We start from the raw sequence: 23,819 nt of genomic DNA, 5'->3' as shown, positions 1-23,819 counted from the left end.
ACCTAAAGCAAAGTAGACGAGTGACTTTGATCTTAGCAGCGCATGACATATCAAAAAGAAAATTCTGGAATTCTGCAGTAACTTTATGGAATTTGGCAAACACGGCAGGGTCTTGAATCTGAACTGCCTATTCTCTGCCTATCCAGTAATCACAGCACCTGGGTCTTGTGCAATTGATTTCTTAACTTTTATTAGCACTGCTTTTATTTTGAAAAGCAGTTAATATTGGCTATTGAGTAGGAGGAGTAATTTATTGTGTTTCACAGTATAAACACAGCAACAGAAGTAACAAACCAAGGAATATTTGGGGTACTGCTGCTAATTAGTAAATATTGCCTGCCAAAAAGTTTGCCCCTGGATCTTTGGCAAATACAGCATCTACAAATCAATCTTTTAAGCATTCATCTCCCCCTACTGCAAAAGTTTTAATCTACCTAAATTAGATGTGAAGTGCACCCCCACAGAAAGGAGCTGTACACTTCATACTGTCACACATGACGCCATTGCTGACAAGACACCCCAAAACTGGCGCCTGCTTTGCTATGGTTTTGCAAAACCTTGCCTTTGCTGTTAGGCCTGTTCAGATACAATGTGTGCATCTAAAATGCTGAGTTAACCTGGTAATATGTCTAAGTTTCTGCTGCAATGGAGGGCAGGATCTTGGGGGACAGTCTGATGTGCTACTGCTCCTGAGAAGTGTCTCAGCTCCCCTGCCTGCCTGCCCTGACTCTGCAAATTGGTGTGATAGTGTAATTAAGTGTCTACAGAGAAGTGTTAGCTCTATAAGGGGACAGATGGCTTTGAAGAAAGTTGGGACTAACCCAATCTGCTCCTCAGTTAAAATCTCTTGCTGCTGTTCAGTGGGCCAAGCTTGTTACCTAGACGTAACTTGGTTAAAACAGAGTCAGTGGTACTCAGATGTGCTTATTAGAAATGTGAAGGGAAAGGGAGCCCAGGGTTATTGAATTTCCACTCACTAAAGCTGGTTTACTCCCTGCCATTTCTCAGTCTAAGCTGAGCTGGGATCCCATGCTGTTGATATTTCTAGTTCTACTAATGGCTTTTCTGGCCAAAATCATCCCTGTGCACACCCTGAATTTTCAGTCAATGTATAAAAGTTTAATGGATTGTGAATCTAATCAACAGCTCTGCTGAAAACTCTGACAGAAGAACAGATTCCAGTTTCTCTCCTCTAGCCTTGCCTTTTACACAAGGTAAAGGAAGATAAAGTGCAGTTAGAAGCTTAAATATTTCCACAAATTAATTGGTGAAAAAATGCAAGATGCTCATCAGAACTTCAGACTGATTACCTTGATTGTTTTTTACTTTCTGATGCAGTGAATCTGTGTCAGATTTGAGCTTTGCAAATAAAAAAAGCAGTATTTAAAGTAGTATTATAAGCGTGGGAATGTTCAGGAAGCAACATCTTTCCTGCAGTGAGCAAATAAAAAAAATCTTAGCAGCAGCACTACTCAAACACTGCACTGTGGAACTTATCAGATCACTTACATTCCTACAACTGCAGGAAAAAATATTGGCAAACTATCACAAGATGCATGAGCTATAAAACAGGATGTGCTGGAGTACTAAACCTTGACATATGGGTAGATTATCCCATGTTCCATCGTCTTGGCATATGGAAACCATGTTGTCTAAGTCAGGGTAACGGATCTGGAATCCTTCATGACAGGTGATTATTAACTTATCGCCAGTCCTGTATGTCTTGTTATGAACCTCTGCATCTTCAACATGTGGAACAGGGCAATCTGTGACTTCATAAGAAAAAGAAATAGCAACTTAATTTAAAAAACATAGCTAGCTGTTCAGTAATCAAGCTCTTAAACAGAAGTAAGCATTCAATATAAGTGCTCTGTTTAAACTGTTTGGAAAATACATGTATTTCAGTAAAAGTGCCTTTTCCCTCGTAAAATCACTATTTTACAAAGTCTATGGCATGGTAGGAGAAGCTGACATGCTACAATAATGAATTGTTCCCCCAGCCTTTTTAAAATCAATAAAATTAGGAGCCTTTAGGAAGGCTGTGGTTCACTTTGGCCTTCCATTCATCATGTGTGCAATTATACCCCAAAGTCTGACTATCCCAAGGTTCCATGCGAAGGCAAACTCTGACAGCGCTAAGGACGGGATGAAAGAAAAGATCATATACAGATATGGCATGAGGAACACAGAAAAGCTGCAGTTTTAGCAGAGAGACAGATGAAAATCAGGTACATTTACAAGGGTTTATAGAGGTCCATTCCACAGAGTTTATGATGAGAATGCTTTCACTTTAATTTCCTTGATTATGTTTTAAACCAGATAGTTTTGTGTGCCTGCACTCATATGCCTTTAGAGGGCATGATTTTTAGCATCTCGAGCTCTGAGCAGCATCTCAAGTGCTTGTAGAAAATTCTCAAGAAGGGACTGCAAACCTGAAGTGATATACAGGGATGGGCCCTAGTGCCTGACTGCGACACATGCATCAGACAGTCACAGATCTCACTCTAGGTACCAGTGCCAAAGACATCAAAATACAGAACGAAACTCAGAACGCTGAAAGATGTACAAAGTGGAAAGGGGAAGCAGGGAGAAAATCCCCTAGTAATACTGAATAATTGAGAAAAAAGCCAAGAGGGTCTGAGGGAATAATCTGAGTGACTCAAAGTTCATCCTCCTCACAAAGGCAAAGTGAGATGAAACAAGATGAAACAGACATTGGGAGAAAAATTTTGTTTATCTGCCAGCAGTCAATCCATGACAGAGATGATAATAAAAGCTTCCAGGCATCAAAAACTAAGAAGTATTTCAAACACAAGAAAGACAGAAAAAATATTATAAGCCTGTGTTATTCTGTTTTATACCCCCAACACCTCTACCATGAGAGACAATTATATTCATTTAGGAATACTGTATTTATTAAGAAAAAAAAATCCCTTGAGACTTGCATAGAAGAGAAAGTATCTGCCATTTTCATGGGTAATTCTTGTCAAAGAGGAAGAGGCAAAGCTGAATTTGTATTTAGCAATTAATTTTCAGTATGCACTAAGCAAACTGATAGTGACAGCTTGTTTGTTTTGAAGCACAAGTAGAAGAAAGATAAACTGTCATTAAGCACAGCACTCACAAACTACTAAGAGCAAATGTATTTTGTAATGTTTTTATTAATTAGGCAAACTAGGCAAACTGAGACGCCGTCACTAAATTTTACTAACCTGAAGGGGGACAGTGTTCCTTCCCCAGTTAAAATATACTTTGTAACTTCCCATCACAGGGATGTTTCTAAAAAACATTGTATTTAGCTAATTTTTTGGTATGAGGCCTGAGCACATTATTAGTTAAAAATTCTTCAATTTATCTTATTACTTTATAGCTTCTTGGCAGCTGCTGTAGATGCCTCCTGCTGCTGGTAGCAGGAAGGGCTGGCAGCCTGCCAGGCAGGCTGAGAAACTGCAGCAAGAAGTTTTCTTGGAATTTATTTATTTATTTATAAACGCACAAGTCTGGGAGGATCCATGCCCTAACTGGAGGTTGTAAAATACGCTGGCAAGGATGCAGACATTATTGCAAAGATGGAACAGTTTTCTCTCTATATATAAAGTTAATCAGCAGAGAAGAAGGCAGAGGATGCCTCAGAAGAAATGCCTTATACTACTAAGCCATAAATGCTGTCATGAAGAGGCTGTCCCGGGCACCCCATAAGGATGGGATGAGATAGATGGAGAACCTGCTTGGCAGCCACGCAGCAGGAGACTGGAGATGGATGCTAGAAGATAATGTCAGTGAACAGCTCCCTCTCTTTCTACCACGTCTTTCTGTTGCTATACAAATAAAGGTGGTGTGTGTACACACAGCACAATAAAACATGAGATTTCCCTTTCAAAGTGGGGGAAATTGATTCTGTAACAATGATCTATCACAGCAACTCCATCCCTATTATTCCAAGGAACAGCTGTAGATGGGATCATTTTAATCAGGTAGATGTTGGCAGAGAACGGCAATACGTTGCTCACTGCGCTGTACTCCACCTGCCACATCCTGGCTGACTCTGATAACAGGCTTATTACAAGCTCCAGCTAAACACCAGACCAATGGACCACAACATTACAGCTCTTTTTCCTGATGCCTTGCAAGCAAATGCTTTCCCACTAGCTGAATTCATATTTAGCACTCAGGCATAAACTGCATTAGCCACCTCTCCACAAACAACTGGATTAGCTGGCACTAATTCTGCTTGGAAAAGCTAGAAGGAAATGACTGAATTTTAAAATGTCCTGTCCTAGAAAATAAACTACTTTATTCTAAGTCCTTCTCAGCAAATCCATGGAAACTGCAAAACCATTTAAGGGAATATACAGTCTTTAACCAGCATCGAGCAACAAAGGCTATGACTTACACTCCTTTCTGGCATGATCTGCTTATATCTACTGTGTGCGTATTAAAACGGGCCAGCCAAAAGGACACATTTCTTATCTTGCAAGGGCAGAAGCAGGTGGGGTAGAGCCAACAGGCTCAACAGCCTGACAGGCACAAGGGCTCACATTGCCCTAACTTTCATGAAGATTTGTACATTAGGAACTCTTGGCTTTAGCAAACCAAGTGTGTCCCTGTCACAGAAGATTGGTCTGAAGAATAAAATTTATTAAACAATATAGTTAGAGTCTTTTGCTCACGTGCAAACCATGCAGAACCTCTTGGAACTGTTCATTCTACCCCATGGGGAAGGAAGATAATCCTATCTCCTCTTGGACCACACAACAACTTAGAAGGAACGCATGAGCTAGAGACCATGGAGATAGCCACAGCATCCATGGGTACCAGCTGGCCTGGGATGGCTTGTATCTATTGCAGGTGAGCCCTTACCATCCAAAAATTATCCCATATCCATGCTAATCCAAGAAGGTGCTGGAAGATTTACTTGGGAGTACTGCCATTGCTCCAAACTATGTCAAGGACTTTTACAATACTGTAAGAGTGTGTACAACTGAAGAACTGTGTCCCAATCCCTGCTCTGGCAATGTTTTTTTTGCTATCTGTATGTAAATTCAAATGTAAAGGTCTGAGACTCCTGTGTATCTCACTGTGGACAAGTCTCACTCTCAATTAACCTTGACTACATTGAGTCACACCACCGGCAGGCTGGAACAGAGAGAAACAGGGAGGAAGGATGAAAGGAATATAATGAAAAACTGGTTTGATGCAGGGACAGCTCATCTACACACTGTTCTCTTAAAAGTAAGCATTTAAGAGCAATATTGTCCCTTGTTTTTTTTACTAGTGTTAAATCCACAGTTCTGTGTTATTAGGATTATTCTGTGGACAGCAAACACAGTATTTTAGTGCATATTAAATAACCATCTCTTTTTATCGTCTTTGCTTGTATTTCAACAGTGCAGAGAGATTTCACCTAAGATCTGCAGCCATTGAGCTGTGGCCTGGTTACAAATATCACAGAGTGCTCATAACCAGGTTTAAGAATCAACAAACACTGGGCAAGACAGATAAGAGATGGAATAATAAAAATACTTCAGTCATCTCACAGACTCAGGGACAAAGGCAAAGCAAATGGCGGGCTAAATGTCCTACAGGAAAGCTGTAGCCAAACCATGTACTAGTCCACTACTTTCACTGCAGGTTTATCATCCTTGTAATTGGGAGAATGAGGCACTGAGGACATCTCCAAGGTTGTCTGCCTGCAGAAGCATGGGGAGAGGAGGGCACAGCTCTTCATTTCGATGCCATCTCCATGCAAATTGTAAATTTAGATTCAATCTCATAGGAAAGAGCTAGCATTTGTTCCAAGTAAGACAACAGCCTCAGCAGCCACATTATCACAGTGGGAGAAGATTAGATTAAAATGTGAACAACATGACATACTGCTCTTAAACAGTAAATACAAAATTCCTACCTCAGAGGTTTGGTATTTATGTGCATAACTGTATTCGAGCTGATGAAAGATAGTTACACCATGCTGTAGATCAACATAAGAACATAAGATTTTTGACATACAGATTTTTGACAGGGCATTTATTGGGCACCAAGTCATGCAACTTCATTCTCATCTTGACACTTAAAATCTCCTGCCTCTAAACAAGAAATGACAGGCTTATAAAATCAAATAGATTGGGTGAAGAGCTCCAGCTCTAATAATTTTATTAGATCTAAAATCAATTACATTCTGAAACAGGTTGCTTTGCTTCCTTTGGTAAATAGCATCCATTTGTGATTAGAAACTGTGCTAGTAAACACATAACAACAATTAAACGTACATAACATATAGACATAAAATTATCCTCCTCCAAATCCAAGCTCCTGAGAGTAAATTAACTCCAAACTACAGATTGTTTTCACTGTTCAAGCTCAGCTGGCGCTGCCTGGCATTTATATATGCTGGGATGAGAAGCATGTAGAGCATACCATAGCCCACGGAGCAGCCAGCCCCCACCGTAAATGCAGCATAAAGTTTATTTTACCTTGTGATAGGTAATGATGAATGGGAAATCATCAACTTCTCACTTCTCCAGCAATTGCTAGAAATTTCAAATTTCTTTCTATGTATCATTACAGAATTTCTGCAATGAAGACTTTTATGTATGTCATTAGACAGCTGAGAATCACAAACCCTGTTGTAATTCTCTTAACTCATCTCCAGATGTGCCACATTCCTACACTGTCTGCCTCCCTCAATGATGAGCCTCTCTCAATATTCTGCTCCCAGTGTGCAAAAGGATCAGTCTAAAAATCACTTAAGCCAATGCCTAGACCTCATGGACTGCCACTGAGCCTTTGCTTAGTATTTCTTCTGAATCAGTGCTGCTATTGTGCATTGAAAAGAAGAATTAATGCTGTAATCTAATACCTGAGGTATTATTATAATGTTAATCAGTGTTAAGCACTTGATTCACTAAATCCTAAATCAGGGTCCTACTCCTTGATCCAAGTAGTAAGAAGCATTTTTGCATCTGCCTAATTTTGAGCACAGAACTTTAACAAGACTAATCACATAATTACAGATATGCTCCAGCTTAAGTGCTTTGCTTGATCAGAGAATTGGCTAGCAATCCTTTTTAAGCATTCTATGCTGGAAAGTCATTATTATCTCCAAAGCAACTGTTGTCACCTCATCCATCACATTCTCATCTTCCAATTTCATTATTTTTTGAAAACACCTGGCCTGAGTGTTGATCACACTGACATTAGTGGCAGTTTTGTTGCTGATGGCATTGTGATCAGAAACTTCTTCCACAGATTTCCACTGGGCTGGAGGGAAGAGGTTTGAATATTTAATAAAAAACATTAATGTTTATTTTAACAACTGCAGTGGATGATACAGGCAACATTTCAAAGATGCACATCAACATTCCTAGCTTCCTGCTATGCTTAAAGGGAACAGAATTTCCAAGCATTAAAGCTTTTTCTGGTAGTTCCAAAAGCCAATTTAGACACAGGCTGCTGTCACTCTATATGTATTTTTTCTTAAATAACAATGAGATAAGAGACAATGTAGTTTATGAAAAGTGGCTGTCAGAAGAGGGCACGATTTCCATACATAGTTATTTTTAAAGGCATTAGGTTATTTCTTAGAAGCTGACTCATGTGGCCATATGATTAGGTGCTGTTGGCACCCCTTTGCCTTTATTTCTAGATATCAGCTGTCATCTGATGGGACAGCTCACTGTGTCCCTCATGACTCTGTAGCCCATGGCCTCACACTTGTCCAGGAGAACATATTTAACCAAAATTTCTCCTGCCAACAGTCTAGCTGCCTGAAAGCCCATGCACTCCTTACCAGCTGCCTCTGGCTACTCTCTCCAATATCTCATGCACCACTTTCACACTGGCTACTGTTTAGGGTTGTTCCCTTCACATGCAGCTCCTGAGTGTGGTCTTCCCAGGCCCTGCTTGTCCCTGTCATGTCATATCCCTGTCCTGGCACAGGATTCTTACACCTACCCACCCTGGACCACAAACAAGTACCTGCAGTTTTTGTAAAGACTAAGTGATGCATGATCCTATGCAGTAAGTGTGTTTGTGAGCCACATAAGTCTTCAACTACCTCTGAACAAAGCCTATGTATTTATTCGATTTTAAATGGTGAAAGGTAACCTGAAGTAGAATTTATCTTGTTCCACCATGAAGACAATGAGGCAATGAGGGAATGGCTAATGTCTTCAGTGGAGAAGTCACAACACTAAAATGTAAACATTTTATTTAGCCAACACTTCTCATGTCTGTTGACTTTAATAGCTCTGTTGTCCAAAAATAAATCAACAAGGACAGGTTATATCTTTAATATACTTGGTGAAATAAAAAATTTGTGCTGCTTGGGTGTACTTTGGCCAAAATTTACAGTTAAGAAATTCAAATCAACCCTGCCTCTAAGACCTAAAAGAAGAAAGCAATGTAACATCCTAAGTATTTAAAACCAAATACAGTTTCAAATATGCAATAAAAATAAATTGGTTTATGCCATAATAGTCTGAATTATCGCAGAGTAAACTTCTACCCTGGCTTTAATCTTGTGCAGGCTCTTTTGCTACTTGACTCATGCATACATCACCAAATACTATTGTTTAAAATGCCTGATTAGCAGAAGCAGTAGCATTGGAAATTGATTTTATTTTCCTAGTAAAATATTGGAGAAAGGAATATTAAGTGGGCAGCTTTAATAAATAATTACAGATAACTTACAATGGAGGTTGTTTTTCCTCTCTGCATCAATTTGTAGCTAGTTAAAAGGGGAGGTTAAATCCTGTTTTCACATTTCTTTATGTTCCTTTCAACACACACAGCTTCTCATGGTACAAATTTAACCGACAAAGGAGGATTATGGATGGAAAATTAAAGTATGTATCCAATAAGACACAGTGAAATGGACTCCAGCCTTTTGTTTTGTCCAGAGACATACATACATGGTACATGGACAAGTGAGAAGAATTGATGTGGTGAACAGCTTGAAGAAAACTGACTTACCTTCTTGTAGGCACACAGGTTTATCACTGGGTTTCCAGCTCAGGGAGCCATTAAAGTGTCTCACACAAATTTTTTTGGAAGTACCATTGAGCCTGTATCCTTCTTGGCAATGGAACCGGACCACCACGCTTTCAAAGAAAACACCTGCACTGGGTGTCTTGTAGCCATGTTCAGGAGCCCCAGGATCTGCACATGCTTGCAGGTCATCAAACCCTGTGTTAGACAAAGATACAGTCCAACTGTGCTCATTTACTCCTCATACTTTTTCTATCTTTATCCATCTTTATCCATCTTCACAAGGACCTTGTACCTTCCATATTGATCACTAGCAACCCTACTTGGGTACCAGGTACTTCAGGGTTGGCTGAGGACCCATCCCCAGCTAAAATGCTCAGGTGACAGAAGTACTCCTGTCTTTTCATGTAGCTACTGGGAAAGCAAAAGTCAATCACACTCTTTGGTAGCTGCCCTGGATAAAAATAAAGCACTTGACCCAGCCTACCAGTGGGGCTTGCTCAGTAATGTGTCTGTAATTACTTCTGGGGACTATGGGAGTTTGGAGGTCTCGTGCAGTGACTGGTAAGAATAATAATGTGTCAGAAGCAGAGAGGAAGAGGGAATAAAGGGACATGAAACTTAACTGCCATCCAAAGACACTAATTGAAATAGGAGAATTGTTAAGTACAGGGAGATTTCAAAATGGGAGGGAGATCTGCCACAGGGGAAAGGGACACAGTGACATTGGATGAATGTGACCCCCTTATGCCTTTGGCTTGGTGGCCCTACCACACTTTCCAAACATTGTTATGAGAGTGCTGTATTACTTCATTGACATCAGAAGGTAATTTGTAAAGTCCTCTACCTCTACAAAATTAACTGTAAAATAACAAACTAAACCCCAACAGTTGCAATCAATAAATGTGAGTGGTTACCACTTCATCAAACTCATTTCAATGCCATTTGCACAAGTGGAAGCTTTTTTTTACTGCAAAGCAGCAAAGGTTTCGTGCAGCAGTGAACAAGGGCTGCATACAGAAAGAGCAAATAGCATTCGAATAGGAACAGCAGGGGGGCAATTAATGCCAGTGGGAGGGATGCCTGGAAATGTGAAAATCATTGCATGGTAGTTTTAATGTTTTGATTTTAAAAGAATAGTATCAGAGAGCCTCAGCTACTTCCTGCATGATGAGATGCTTTCATGGGGCAGTCAGAGAGAAGGAAGATATTACAGTAAAGGACTTTTTGAAATAAATCTCCATTTTCCAAGCCTAAATCACTCCCTCTGCCAAGGGCTCATTGTGACACTGTGGCAGCCAAATGGACAGGACTGAAGACGATGAAGAGCTCTTGCATTTGAGCACTGAATGTCTCTGCTCAGTCCCCTGGCTGACAGCTGCTAGTGGAGAAGCAGGAGGTCTACACCAAGCCACTTGTGTCCTATGTCCCATTACCTGCTCCTGTGACCAGAGGCAGGACACACTGTGGAGTCACCAGGGTGGATTGCACATTCCTGATTTCCAGGTCCTGTGCCAAACTCCCCAGTCAGGCTATAATTCCCAGGAGGTGACATGATGGACAGAACCCAGACTGAATTCCATGACCAACAGCCACCCTGGGCCCCTCCGTAGTACTCCAACACCCATGGATCTCCCTCTCCACTTCCCCAGCATCCTCTCTCCTGGCTGAAACAGCACAAGAGCAGCAGAGCAGCTGCTCCTGTGCAGCTTCACTCCTCCATCCAGTGCAGTTCATCCTGGGAACTGAAGCATCAGTGCAGCGACCAAGTCAAACACATCCCTGAATTCCACCGATGCCTGCTTATCTGCCACAGCTCAAGTCCTCCAGTGCAAATCATCCCAGACTCTCTGTCATTTGCCAATGGGATGAACAAGGAGAAGCACGGAGAAGTCATTATGATCATGGGATTATTCACTGTAGGCAATACTTATTAACAGAGAAAGGCTGTCCATTTTTACTGGAGATTAAAAAGAAGCTTCTTATGCTCCAGACAGCAAGCCCATGTCCTTTAATAATGTCAGCGAAGATCTTAATTATTTTCTATTAAACCAAGGGATAACATGACATTCAGATAAATTTTGTTACTTCAGTAATCTCAGAATTTGCAGTCAGGCGAGGAATACTGTAACCCACCTTGAAATATGTGTCCTTTCTCACTAGCTATATCAGGGAAAAGTACACTGCTGCCTACTACTTTGCCTCTGCAACAACAAAGGTAAGGGTCACGCACAATTTGCCTAGGAAAAAAAAATGAGCCAAGGTAATTTCTCAGTTTTCATAAAGTCAAATATGCAAAGTTAGAGATTTTGTGCTTGTCAGCACAAAACCGGACATGGAAGGCAAGAATGTGTTTTTCCTTGGAGCAAGGTAATTCTGTGACCCTACTGCTACTTTTCTGGTGACCCTTCACAAGCAAAGATTTCCGTTCCTCCTTGGGATCCTTTTGCAGTGTGTTGGTCTCTCAGATTCTTTTTCTTGAGTGCAGTTAGCGAGCAGACAAATCTATCCCCCAGGGGAATTCCCAAGTAGAAACTGGAACATGAATGGGAAAATTGAATTATGCACCCTCTGGGTTCTACAGAGCCAGTAGCCAGCTGTTAGTCAGTTACTGCATAAGAGATGACACATGGACTCAGCACAGGATCACCACTTCCTAGCTTGTTCCTGAAGCAAGGAAGAAGGAAAAAAGCCTCAGGGAAGAGCCAGTTAGGCAGATGGCACACACAATAACGTAGCATCTCATGGTAAAGCCATAAAGGCAAAGCAAACAAATCCCTAACTCCATCTTAGCTTCATAGATAGCAACAGTAGACACAGCCCAAAGTCCTGCTGGAAACAATGGAAGGCACCTTTATGAAAGTGTAGATGATCCAGGCACAAAGCAGAGAAGCCAGGGCTGTGCTGGGTCTGGGAAGGAGGAAGGACATGTATGAGGAAGGTGTGGGGAGGCTGCCCCTGTGCTGAGGATCTCCCAGTGCACAACAGGCACTGCTGGTGTTCCAAAGGGGCAATTGCCACCATCCAGAGAAGCCAGGAATGATTTTCACCAGGGCTGTTTCTCTCTTGCACAAGAGCTGTGGTGAAGTTTCAACAGCTTATTTAGCAGACAGCTAAGTCCATCAGCCTTTTCCAATTTAAATATAAACTTTCTGGTACAATATTCAAGAAAAATAATGCTCAAACATCCCTGAGAATTGCCATCTTCCAGTTCTTCGTAATAGCAGAATTAGACCCTTTCCATAATAATCCTTTCCATATAATCTCATCTAGTTAACCTCCACCCTATCAAAAATTTTTAAATATATGCCTTCAATGAGATGCTGCTTGGTATTTTTTTTCTCACAATCTTTGTTTTCTTTTATTTTTCAAAACTATGCATTTAAGAGCAGCTACTCCAGGTTGTGACACAGTAACTTTCTAATGGTAGGAGTAATCCTACATTATAGATGAGATGCTACAGACATCTTATGCTCCAATCCCTTTAGAACCTGATGAAAAAAGCTAAAAATCATCTCAGCCATCATAAAAGTCTTTGGAAGAGAAAGCCAATCTTTTGGCTATAATAAAAAACTGCTATCCTTCAGAAAATAGGTCTATCAAATAAGATAGAAAGCAACTTAGAACTACAATGGATTCTGTTTCTTGTCAAACCCTTCAATGAGTCTTTGGGGAAAAGAAGATTACTGGACTTTCTCATGGTTAAAAGGAGGGAAGGGGAAATTATCATTACCACCTACTAGTACAAGTTATACAACACACTTGTTAAATAAAGTAGAAAACTTTCATGTTGCCTATATAGTAAAAATTTAGTAAGGCCAGCAGCCATCATAATCAATACTGCACCATTAGCAGCAACTTTATTGGATGCTATTGCATGGCTTTAAATCCCTAAAGTAAAGACTACACAATTACTGCTGGAACTGACTATTTCAGTAATCAAAATAGGTTAATATTTGGTCCAAGTTGCAGACTTTCTGTACCACAGCACCTTTAAGGGATATTGTGTAAAATATCATGGACAATAATGTCTTCTTGGCAAGGTTAATGAGCATATAAGGTCATCATCATCAAAAAAGCATGCAGTTGATACAGAATATATTTTGGGTTTGGTATTTACCAATTTACCACATGTCTACTCTTTGACTAACCAGAAAATAGCAATGCTCTTGATCTGGACAACTCTCACGCAGGTTATATGGATGCCCACTTTACCTAAATTTCTTGGTATTGTCAGTCAGGCAAAATAATGTAAAATTAATGAGAAGACTAAAAAATAAGCAATGCCCTTCTTGGGGTATAAAATGAACCATTGTAAATAACTTGATCAGATTGCTCCTAGAAATCTGCATTGTACATTCTCAAACATAAAATGATTCATCTCATCCCCAGTGAAAAGCCTGAAATGTTGGAATCCAGGGGAACAATACATATGTGTGATGACAAGAAATCATGACAGCCACGACTGAGCTTCAGACCTGCCCAAAAAAGGTAGGAGGAAGAACCCCTCAGTTCATACCACATATCTATTTTGTTTTGTTTCTTTTTCTCAGTTTAATGGTTTTTTTTCTTTGTTTTCCCTCTTCTCTCACCTCTGTATCTTACAGCTCCTTGTAAATTCATGGTGCTGGCAAGGTGATTTCTAATCTAGATTTGATTAACTTCTTTGCCTCTAAAGCTGCTATAAAACATTTCACTGACATACTGATGATGCATGTGAGCTCAGAACTGGCTGCACTCATTCTTAAACAGAGGCATCACTCTCATTTCATTTTGTTACATACATCCAGTGAATGAAAAGTGGCATATAATATGCAATAATATTCAAGATAGAGAGTATTTTCAGTGTTTGACTTCAGCAGGATGGAGAATGGGCTTCTTGTGCATCAACACCTACATTTGGGTTCACTAAATCTGTCTCAATCAGAAGCAGGGGGAGGCAGAGGCTTCACAGACTGTAGCAGGACCAGACTGCCTGCACGCATATTTTAGGAGTCTGTAAATGCTGCAGGAGCAGGTTATCTTAGGCCAGCTCTCAGTAAAAAGCCATTCTGGGACTAAAACAGAAGGGCCACAAGTGCAAGTATGCCAAGGGCTTGCTTGTCTTGTACAAAGCAAAAGTCATTTTCATCCCTTCAGGAGTTTCTGCCCTGTTTCTGTGAAAGCCATGCAGTCACAGCACTGTGTGCCTCTGGCCATTTATGCTTCCTTGATGTTGCTGATGTTAATTGAACTATCCATGTACCCTAGGAACAAGAAAACGAAGGATGTGCTTCAATTAGTATCTAGACTTGGAAGTGAAATTTACTTATTAAAGCTATGATTTCATTAGTGAAATGCCTGCTAAAATCTAAACTCTCCTTAATCCCTGAAGTGTCAGTAATACTTAAGCTTCCCTGAGATTTCAGCAGCTTTGTAAAGCCCTGCCCTGTTTAGGATGTGAATCACAGCCTCTCTTGCTATCCTTGCAGAACCTGCTCCCAAGCACCCAGCATGGCTTCATATTCCTCCTCAGTGGGCTAAGCCTTATCCAGGGCAGCCTAACAAGCCACTGAAAGAAACGGAGACGCTTAAATTACTTTGTAGAAGAAACAGAATATCAAAAAAGTCCTCCAAGGGCAGGTATTTTGCTTAAGTCACAAGTTGATCTATCAAATCAAGAACACCATTAAGCTACTTCATCCTTCTTATAACACAAGAGCATCATAGCAGAAAAAAGAAAATCAGTATGTAATGCAGTTCATGAGCACGAAACGGACCCCACTGCAGTAAAAAAATGAACATGCAAGCCCTGCATGAAGGGGAGAAGACTCCAAGAGGGGCAATTGGTCATTCAAAAGGCAGAAAGGTTGACTCATTTGCAGTTTCTCATTTTTCTGATCTGTCATCTTTTCCCACAACCCTGGCCTCCCACCTGTGTTCTCCATCCTCCTTCACCACAACCCACTCTCAGCCAACCCCCAACCTGCCCTTGCTGTCTCCTAGAAGATCGCTGTGATTCCAAATCTTGCCCACCACCTCTCTTTCTCGTCTTCTCAATGGGCCCTTGGAAAGGGGCAGTCACTCAGAGATGCTCCTAAGGGCAATGATCAGCTCAACCTTAAAAACCCTACTCAGGTATGACAAGCCCCTGGGCATTTTTGTGCCAAAACAAACTGACATCTTCCTAGAGAGCCCAATAATTGCTGTTCCCTCCAGAGAGGGTACAGGGGATGGAACGTGAGGAGCCACAAACAGGATAAAGTGTCCTCAGAGGACAAAATGGATCTTCTAGGAGCTACCCAGAAACTGCTTCTGCCTGGGAATACCACCAGGGAGAAAGAAGCACAAGCTGCAGCATGCCAGCAGGGCAGGTTCCTGGGCCCTGCATAGATGACTGCAGATGTAAAAACAGCATCTTTCTTTCAGGGGTCACACCTCCAATTAGTTACTCCAATTACCATTCAACACTCACAGCTGACAGCACACCCCAGCTGGTGCCTGACCAGTGTCATACAGCAGGGAACAAGCTGAATTTCCTACCCATGGAAACCATCACCAGTTTGAATTTTGGATGTGAACCTTGATGCAGGATTCTTTTATTGCCTTCTTTTATTGCCTATTAGGCTAATACATGAGGAAAAGCCATTTAAAATTACTGGAAGAAGAAGGTGGTTCAGAATACAGTCAGCAAAGCACTTCAGCAAACTAAAAAGATGCATTTGTTTCTTCTGGAAAATGAGTTTCTTCTAATGAACATCTTAAGCAGCACATGCTTATCCCTGTAATCACAATTCTCACAATTAATATTGTTATGCCATATTTGTAAATAAGCCATTTCATTTATAGTGCAAGAAGCACTTGTTACTCCCAGGCTTTTGTAATCCAACAAGTCTGAGTGCATAATTTATGAACCCTTATGAAATGTCCTAAGCTGCTCTGTGATTCTCTGAACTTGCCATCACTTAAATGAAAACCAAAAGGCAGAAAGCAAATTGGCTGCTCATTCTACTGACAGAGCTCATGTCTTCTGTGTTTCTGTTACAGAAAGTTACCATGGCTATCCTGGGATATGATTCAGGGTGAATAAAAGCCCATTTACCACACAATAAATCCCACAACCTCCTCCCAGCTCCTAAACTTTTAAACTGGATATTTATTTTTCCAACAAAGCCATTGAAAATGATTAAACTGGTACTCTGAGGCCTAGACTGGAGTGAGCTCAAATCAAGTACTAGGTAGAAATAATTAAAAACCTGAAGACAAAGTTTGGTCAGCTTTCTGCAACTATAGGGTGAATATTTTCTGAATCTCCATTTATTCAGTTAGTTCAGTTTAATGACTAGTTTTATTCAAGCTGCAAACTCCACAAGAAATTAAAAAAGGTATAAAACCAGAGAGGTTTTTTCCTCTTCTGTGAAAAAGAAGCATGTGAGAATAAATGACTTCTTCAATTTCCAATTAATATTTCATTTTTCTAATTTAGTTTACAATAGAAAATGTGCTTGAATAAGCTTATCTGTGTGCATATTGATTATCCTTAAGTTAATTTAAACTACTTTAAAATGGTTCTTTTTGGAAATGGTAGTTACACATTTCTTATCGGAACCTTGAACAACTGTGAATTCTAATTTCTATCTATTTTATTTATTCTAGTTTCTATTTCATTTACTTATTCTAATTTCTATCCATAAAAAAATGGTAAACACGGTTTGACAAGGATGACTAATTTTTTAAACAATCCAGTTTTAAAAAATAATCAAACACCACCTTTTACCATAATAAAAGTAAGAATGCAGTAAAAGCTCTCTATATGCTTCAGTAAATGGGCAAATACCTAACATATCCTCCTATTCATTTTGCTGGTAAGGAACTGTAATAAAGATGATATTTGCCAATGTGTTCTTGTGGGCTGGTGACCCATAAGCATCATCATAAGAAATTAAATATGTACAAATCCAGACTATAAAATATTAATATATCACTTATGCCAAGATTTTCTTTTTACTGATTTAAATAAAAAAGTGAGCTCATTACTTGGATTTAAACCAACCAATCCCATTTCTGTTTTCATCCTCAGATGTAACATTTTATATATTAGGTGTCTTAGGATTTCATTAGAGTTGCAATACTGTTAATGTGGGAATCCAGCCTTAGGTCACTAAACTGGATTAATAACAGCATAGAAAGCTACTAATAAAAATGTGACAAATAAAACAATATACCCATAATTTTAAGTATGTTATGGACAGGGTGTGTTTTTCAAAATGCAGTATCTTAGTATTGTCCCATATTCTTAGCACTCTGGAATAAATTACCATGAGTTAGTTTAAACAGTCTTAGTCTAGACACACAACCCTTAGGAAATATAGCAAAAAACCAAACCAAACCAAAAAAAACCCAAAAAAACCCAACCCCCCCCCAACCAATCAAAAAAAAAAACAACCCCAACCAAACATAAAGATTCATGAGCTAGTTACTATAGTAATACTTCTTCTAGATCAACAGCATTAAATATTATTCATCACAGCAAATCCAAAGTGATGAAAAGTCACACTGTTATGCAGAGATCCTTGTTTCTGTAAGATGCAGGAATCAAATACTCAGGGATATAGTTGATATTTATGCTCTCATCCGGTACAGGCTTCCCTAGGTAACACTACCTTTTTATTGTATACCACAGTATGGTAATCCAACAATTTTTTTCTTTTCAGCTGTGCTGTATAAATCGATTTTATACTTTCCCAAGACCAAGGAGAACTGGATATGGGGACAATCAGGATTAATATTATATTAAACTTTTAAATGAAGTCACACTAGAGAAGACTGAGAGACGGGATTTAGAAAGCTGGTACATACTAAAACAGGAGAGCTGACAGACACTGCTTCCAGCTTTTGCAGTGAATCCTTATCACAATCCTCTGATGCTTCTGGATACTCTGACAGCTCTTATGCCCTACGGTGAATTTTCCCTACATGTACCTACCCATGAAACTATGGCCTTTGCTCTTAAATGGGGACCTCATCACAGCCATCCACTTTTTATTCATCTTTTCCTTTGTGTATGTTTTACTTGCTGATACTTACTTGCTTAGCCTTGCACAGCTAGGATATTATTTACCTACAGGTCTAGGAGATGTAAAAGAAGACAAGGTGGCTTTGTGGGTTCACCAGGTATTTCCCACACAAGAACTGGCATTGCACCTTCAACATTCACTTCAGATCACCCTGCAAAGCATTTATATTCTATTCTAAGTAAAATGTTTAAAAACCAAGCAGATAATATCAACTGGGAAAAAAAATAGTACCCTTATTGATTTTGGTCCTAATCTGGACCCAAGGAAAACTGATTTTCTTCTATATTGCAAAGTTCCTGTATGCTTTCTGTGCTCTGCTAGTACTGTTAGCATAAAACACAGGTTTTACTCTGGTTCTCTTAATGAGAATGCATATTCTGAAGAAAAATGGAACATAATCATCTTGCTCTTTTCCAAGTATGTGATAAATCCCAAAATTGTATAGAAGGGTAGCAGGAGTCTGCCTGGGCACTAGTAATGAAGTATTGTCATCATATCCAAACACTTTTAACTTAAATTATGCATTTAAAAGTGCTCTGTCCTGTGAGTTATTATGTCCATACTGAGAACACTGGAAAAATCAGTGGGAGGTTAAGATAATGAAGATGCATTTTTTTCTCTTTAGTTTGATTCATAATTGTGTTACGCTTAATCCTCATGTGCCCATTTTCCTCATGAAGTCCTTCCAAGGAACTTCCATCTGACAGAAGGTGATGGGAGGCTGCTCACAGCATCAGAACTAGCAACTCAGAGCAAAGTCACAGAAAAGCCAGCGAGCAAGATGGAAACATTTATAATTAAAATGCTGTGCAAATCTACAGTCACCATGTTAAACCCCCTAAAAAACATTCCAGAAAAACGTCAAAGACAAATGCCACTGGCACACTCAATTTTTGTGGCACCACCAAAAAATCACTGGTGTTTCCCCTTTCAATGTTTACCCTCTAGTCAGTTTTCTATCAATTCTCCAATTATTCCATGAACCCAAATCTTCACAAATACTTTTCCTAGTGGCAGTTTACAAAAGTCAAGGTGGACAATATCTGCTACATTTTTCATCCTTGGGAAACCAGCTGTTTTCTCAGTAGAGTAACAGATTATTCTGACACAACCTTTCTTTTAGTACAACTATGCTTTATTTTATATCATACCTCCAATATTTTTAACATCACTACCTTAAAACAACTCTAAAGTCTCAAATTTTTGAAATGTGAGAACCAAGTCCCTGATTGCCAGATCCTGTGGTTTTCTTTATTTTTTTCCCTTTAATCTGTGAATATTACAGATCGTGTCTTAGGAAGATACTGGAAGTTGCTCCATTTCAGTTCTATGGCAGTGAACTTAGGCAGAAGAGGAGGAAGCTGAGGACGGAAGTGAAACCAAAGGAACTAGAGCAGGAACAGCAGGAGATACTTGGCTAAGGTACAAAACTGGGATGTAGGTACACACAAAAATATGTTAGCCTGGAAGTTGACTGACAGCTTTTGGACAGTTTGGATGGTGATACCACTAGCAGGTCAGAGGGGAGGAGATGGGAACACAAGAAGCAATCCAATAGGGTTCCTAGAAAGTTAAAACATGGAACTGGAGAGGAACAAGAGGGAAGAGAGGGAGAGAGCCTCAGTCACAGGCAACAGAGATGGGCAGTGCCTCACAGGACAACTTTGGAGGCCGGTAAGACACTGTGAGAGCCTCCTCAAAGGTTAATGGCCTACCCTTTTGGATCAGAAAAGCCTGATTTCTTTTTTTTTTTTCTTATGACAACTCTAAAAACTACAGACTCTGTAATGTACTCAGTGTTGACAACACTTGACACTGTTAAGTCAGGGATAGAAAGAAAGACTCCAGTCTTCAGGTGGTTCAGAAGGCAAAATAATAATAATTTCTTTTATTAGCAAGAAGTTGCGAGCTGTTATAGTCTCACTTGCTAAGTGGGACCTGATTGGTCTCAAAGTAGAAACATCTCACATGATTGGTGACTATAAATAGCACATTGTGGAGAATGATAACTATAAACAATGGTTACAGAAAGAGAGATAATAATTGTTTGAATTCTTTTGTCTAAGACTCCCAGGCTCAGCCTGGGAGAAATTGTCTCTGTTCTTTCTTTGACTGAACTGAGAATATCCACAAACACTGAAGTCGAGCCTGTCAGATCAAGTCTTGTACAATTTATATAATGTACACAGATCATTATTAGTCAGCTGAGAGTTAGGGTATTCTTGTTCACAGATAATAGATATTGCTGAGCTACCTGACGCTTAAAATATTTTCATAAAAGCCAATCTGAAAATCACATATGCTAGTTAAATGTAAAGATTATGGGCTTTTGTTCTTCAGAAAGCATTCATGTCCCTATCTTTCACAAAAATAGGCTCTCATCATTTTGAAGAAACAGAGGAAGAATAAGCTGTTATTAAGTTGTTATGGTACTGTAAGCTGATTAACTGGGAACTAGGAAAATTCTAGAGCTAGTGAAGTGATAGTTCTTTGTTCTTATTCAAAGGATAGGAGTTTTAACCATATACACAAGCAATTTATTTGAAACTTATTTTTCAATTCATTTGAGGATTTCTGAAGCCTCTCTTTCCCCAGAGTGTTAGGTGGTTCTTTTCAGAACAACAGCTGCAGCAAACCTAGTTAAAATAAAGAGCAGGAGCACACAGATCCATATATATGCTTTGAGAGAAACAGGCAGCATATCCAGATTTATATGCTTGCCAGTCCCCTAGGATATCATAATTGTGTTTGTTCTTTTAATAACTTTAGCCTCCAGTGATCAGAATAAAAATTCTATACTGAAGCTAATGCTTCATACTTAGTTTGCCTCACTACCCTGAATTATATAGTAAGCAGACTTAAATAAATGCTGGAGTCTGGCTCCTTCTTTACAACAGACTCCAGACACACACACAATAGGTTGCCTGATTTTATTCAGGGTCTCTCTCTTAAAATCTTACTTTGTTTTTACAAAACATTTGGCTTAGCCATTTCTTTAAATGCACAGTTTTCCAAGCCTGCCTTCCAGCATTTAGGGAATTGCAGTCTCCCTGATAGGGAGCAACACATCAAGCTTCCTGACTTGCAAGAGCAGTTGGGTTATTTAGACAATCTTGTCCTTCCTAATTATTATATCTACACTTTATATTTACAACCTCTTTCTAGAAACGTACCCCAAATAACGGAGTTAGTTGAGCAGCTTATTAAGTAGGCATGGCCTTCCAGCAGTTGTCGTGACTACAGCATGCCAGTTGTAATCTAATGATTCCATATGATTTTCTAATTGCTATAAGCGGGCTGCAGATTACCTTGTAATGAAAATAGACTTATAGATTACCAGCATCTATGAGGGGCATTGAGACAAACGGAGATCATAAGCAGCACAGGCTAATGGGACAGTGGTGGGCAGAAAGCCAAACCCCAGTCTCAGTCAGTGCTTAGTCCAGTGTGTCATACAACATAAAGGCTAAAAGTGAGTTGAACATGCTAAATATACTTCCACTTTCAGTTTCTGACCACCTTGAAAGATTTTTATTTTACATGATCTGACACTATCTTGAACCTTATTTGAGACCAGAGATAACTGCTTTAGGAAGGGCAGAAATTATAGATTCATAAAATTTTTTGGGTTGGAAGGAATTTTTAAAACAATCTAGTTCCACCCCCTGTACCATGGGTAGGGAGACCCTTCCACTACAGCAGGTTGTTTAGAGCCCCCTCCAACCAGGCCTTGAACACTTCCAGAGATGGGGCATCCACAGCTTCTCTGGGAAACCTGTGCCAGTGCCTCACCACCCAATTCTTACAAAATTATTGGAAGCCTTGCTGGATTAGGCAAGACTACTTGTCTTTGCTACACATGAAATACATAGCTATTTTTTGCCTCCAATAACTCAAAACCATTTTCACAATAAAATTCTGAGCTTGGTTGTTGATAATGCTGGTGGAAAAAGAATATTGATATGGTCCCTGCATCAGTTCCCTGACCACCACCGTATGATGCGTATGATGACCCTTTTTTCTTCATCATTACCTATCTTACTGTCCTCCTAAGGACAATAACGCCCCTTTGTTTCTGTATCTCCTCTATCCTTACTTAGCTTTCTTCTGTGGCTCTGCTGTGTGCCGCCTTCCAAACACCTCTATTAAAATATTTTCCTTTCTTCCTTTCCATTCTGATTGATGGACGCCACCCAACCATGATTTGATCCAGTGCCAAAACTGTCTTTCTAGAACTGCCTTAAATTCCATGTCTCTGTTATTCCCCGTAAGGTCTCTGACATTATTCCCAGTAATAATGGTATTAGCTGTATTAAAATCAGCTGTATTAAAAGAAAGGTTGTGCCCTCCCTGAGGGCACTGACTGGCCCCACCTGGAAGCCCCACTCACACCCTCTGCCCATGGCCAGGAGCTCCAGGTAGCTCCACCTTGGGCTCCCAGACCATGTCTGGGCTATGCCTGTCTCCAGTCCCATCTTCTGGGTGAACCTTGGACCAATGCTGGACCCATCAGCACATTCTGCTGCTCTGACTGGGTTCATCCCCTGGCTGCTTCTGGGGCTGTTTCTGGACCCCATCACCAGCTCCCAGCTCTGCTGAGGCCTTGTGGGGCTGTGCCCTGGTCAGTAAGAACATAGCCCTAGTTCCCTTCTCTGTTTTCCTTTCTTTTCCTTCTGAAAATCAAGCCCCTCAGCCTGTCTGTCCTCAACATATGTGCTATTCTCCATTTTTTCTGTGTCCTAATTTTCTTCCACATTCTCCCCAGGATATTTTGGCTGCTTTGTTTTTTCTCAAGCTTGAATTTAGCTTTTTATTACACCTTCCTATTTTCCCATTTTCCCCCTTTCAAGTCCAGGTGTCTTTTAAATCCCACCTCAAAACTCCATTTAATTCATTTATTCTTACCAGACCAAGCTGCTTTCTCTTTGAGGATTTTCTCCATGAGGTCTTTGAGTTTCGACAGTAAAATCCACAGACAAGAAAGCATCTTTCCACACTTGGTAGTCTCAGACATAGTCTGCCCTAACCTTGGACTGATTAATTATATTTGCTCCTGGAAAAAGCCAACTTTTTCATGTCATAATTTTCTGTGAATATGTTGCTGTACCTATAAATAGTGAGCCTTCCATTGATCTGACCTGGCTTATTTTTAAGAAATACTTGCTCCTGCGATGAAAAGAAGTCTCTCTGCTCCTGATTTCTGACTCAAGCCACTTGGTAGCCCACCTGCTGGTTACCAAAGACATATCAATTGTCACACATCAGGCAAGAGTGATCTCCACAGGTAGCTGCAAGTTCCTTCACTGAGATATCACACATGGCTTCACCTAAAGTTCTCTCCCACTCACAAAGCAGGCCTGTCCTCCAAGCATTTAGATCTACTATCATAAAATGTAGCATTTTGTGCCTGATCAGCAACCTGCTGAAACTAGGCATGAATATGGGAATGATAACCCTGTATTGTTTTTATTTTTCACTATCTTAATGGAGAACCTGTATAGATATATGTCCTTGAGCATTTTAAAACTCAGCATATTTCCTATGTCATAGATACAATTTTACACAGCGTATACCACATACATAAGTCTATCTGGAAACTGAGTGAAGACTGAGGTAAAATAACCGTATCTCATAGAAAAATTGAGCAAACTGCTACTTCTCAAAGTTTCTATATGCAATCCTGGCTGAAACATCTCATCTTTCAGGAGGCAAGGAATGCTCTCTCAGCATTATTAGCGTTGTACATGATATGGAAAAAATATAAGAACAAATACTCCA

At 39.9% G+C, this 23,819-nt stretch overlaps 1 protein-coding gene across 7 annotated transcripts in view; it reads right to left on the bottom strand.

Moving 5' to 3' along the window:
* SUSD4 (sushi domain containing 4) overlaps positions 1-23,819 on the bottom strand; it is an 85,264-nt gene that overhangs the window by 23,822 nt on the left and 37,623 nt on the right. For 6 of the 7 annotated variants that reach the window (XM_039705809.1, XM_039705808.1, XM_039705806.1 and 3 more), the window contains exons 5-6: positions 8,971-9,183; positions 1,593-1,772 (exon numbers count right to left, since the gene is read on the bottom strand). In XM_039705809.1, the coding sequence (XP_039561743.1) occupies positions 1,593-1,772; positions 8,971-9,183 (393 nt within the window). Of the gene's footprint in view, positions 1-1,592; positions 1,773-8,970; positions 9,184-9,280; positions 9,363-23,819 lie in introns of those variants that run through there. The other variant, XM_039705810.1, reaches the window with a different exon arrangement.

This window comes from Passer montanus, unplaced genomic scaffold (assembly GCF_014805655.1).
Source record: "Passer montanus isolate IOZ18808 unplaced genomic scaffold, ASM1480565v1 scaffold185, whole genome shotgun sequence".
NCBI lineage: Eukaryota > Metazoa > Chordata > Aves > Passeriformes > Passeridae > Passer > Passer montanus.
This window is presented reverse-complemented; position numbering and strand designations above follow the sequence as displayed.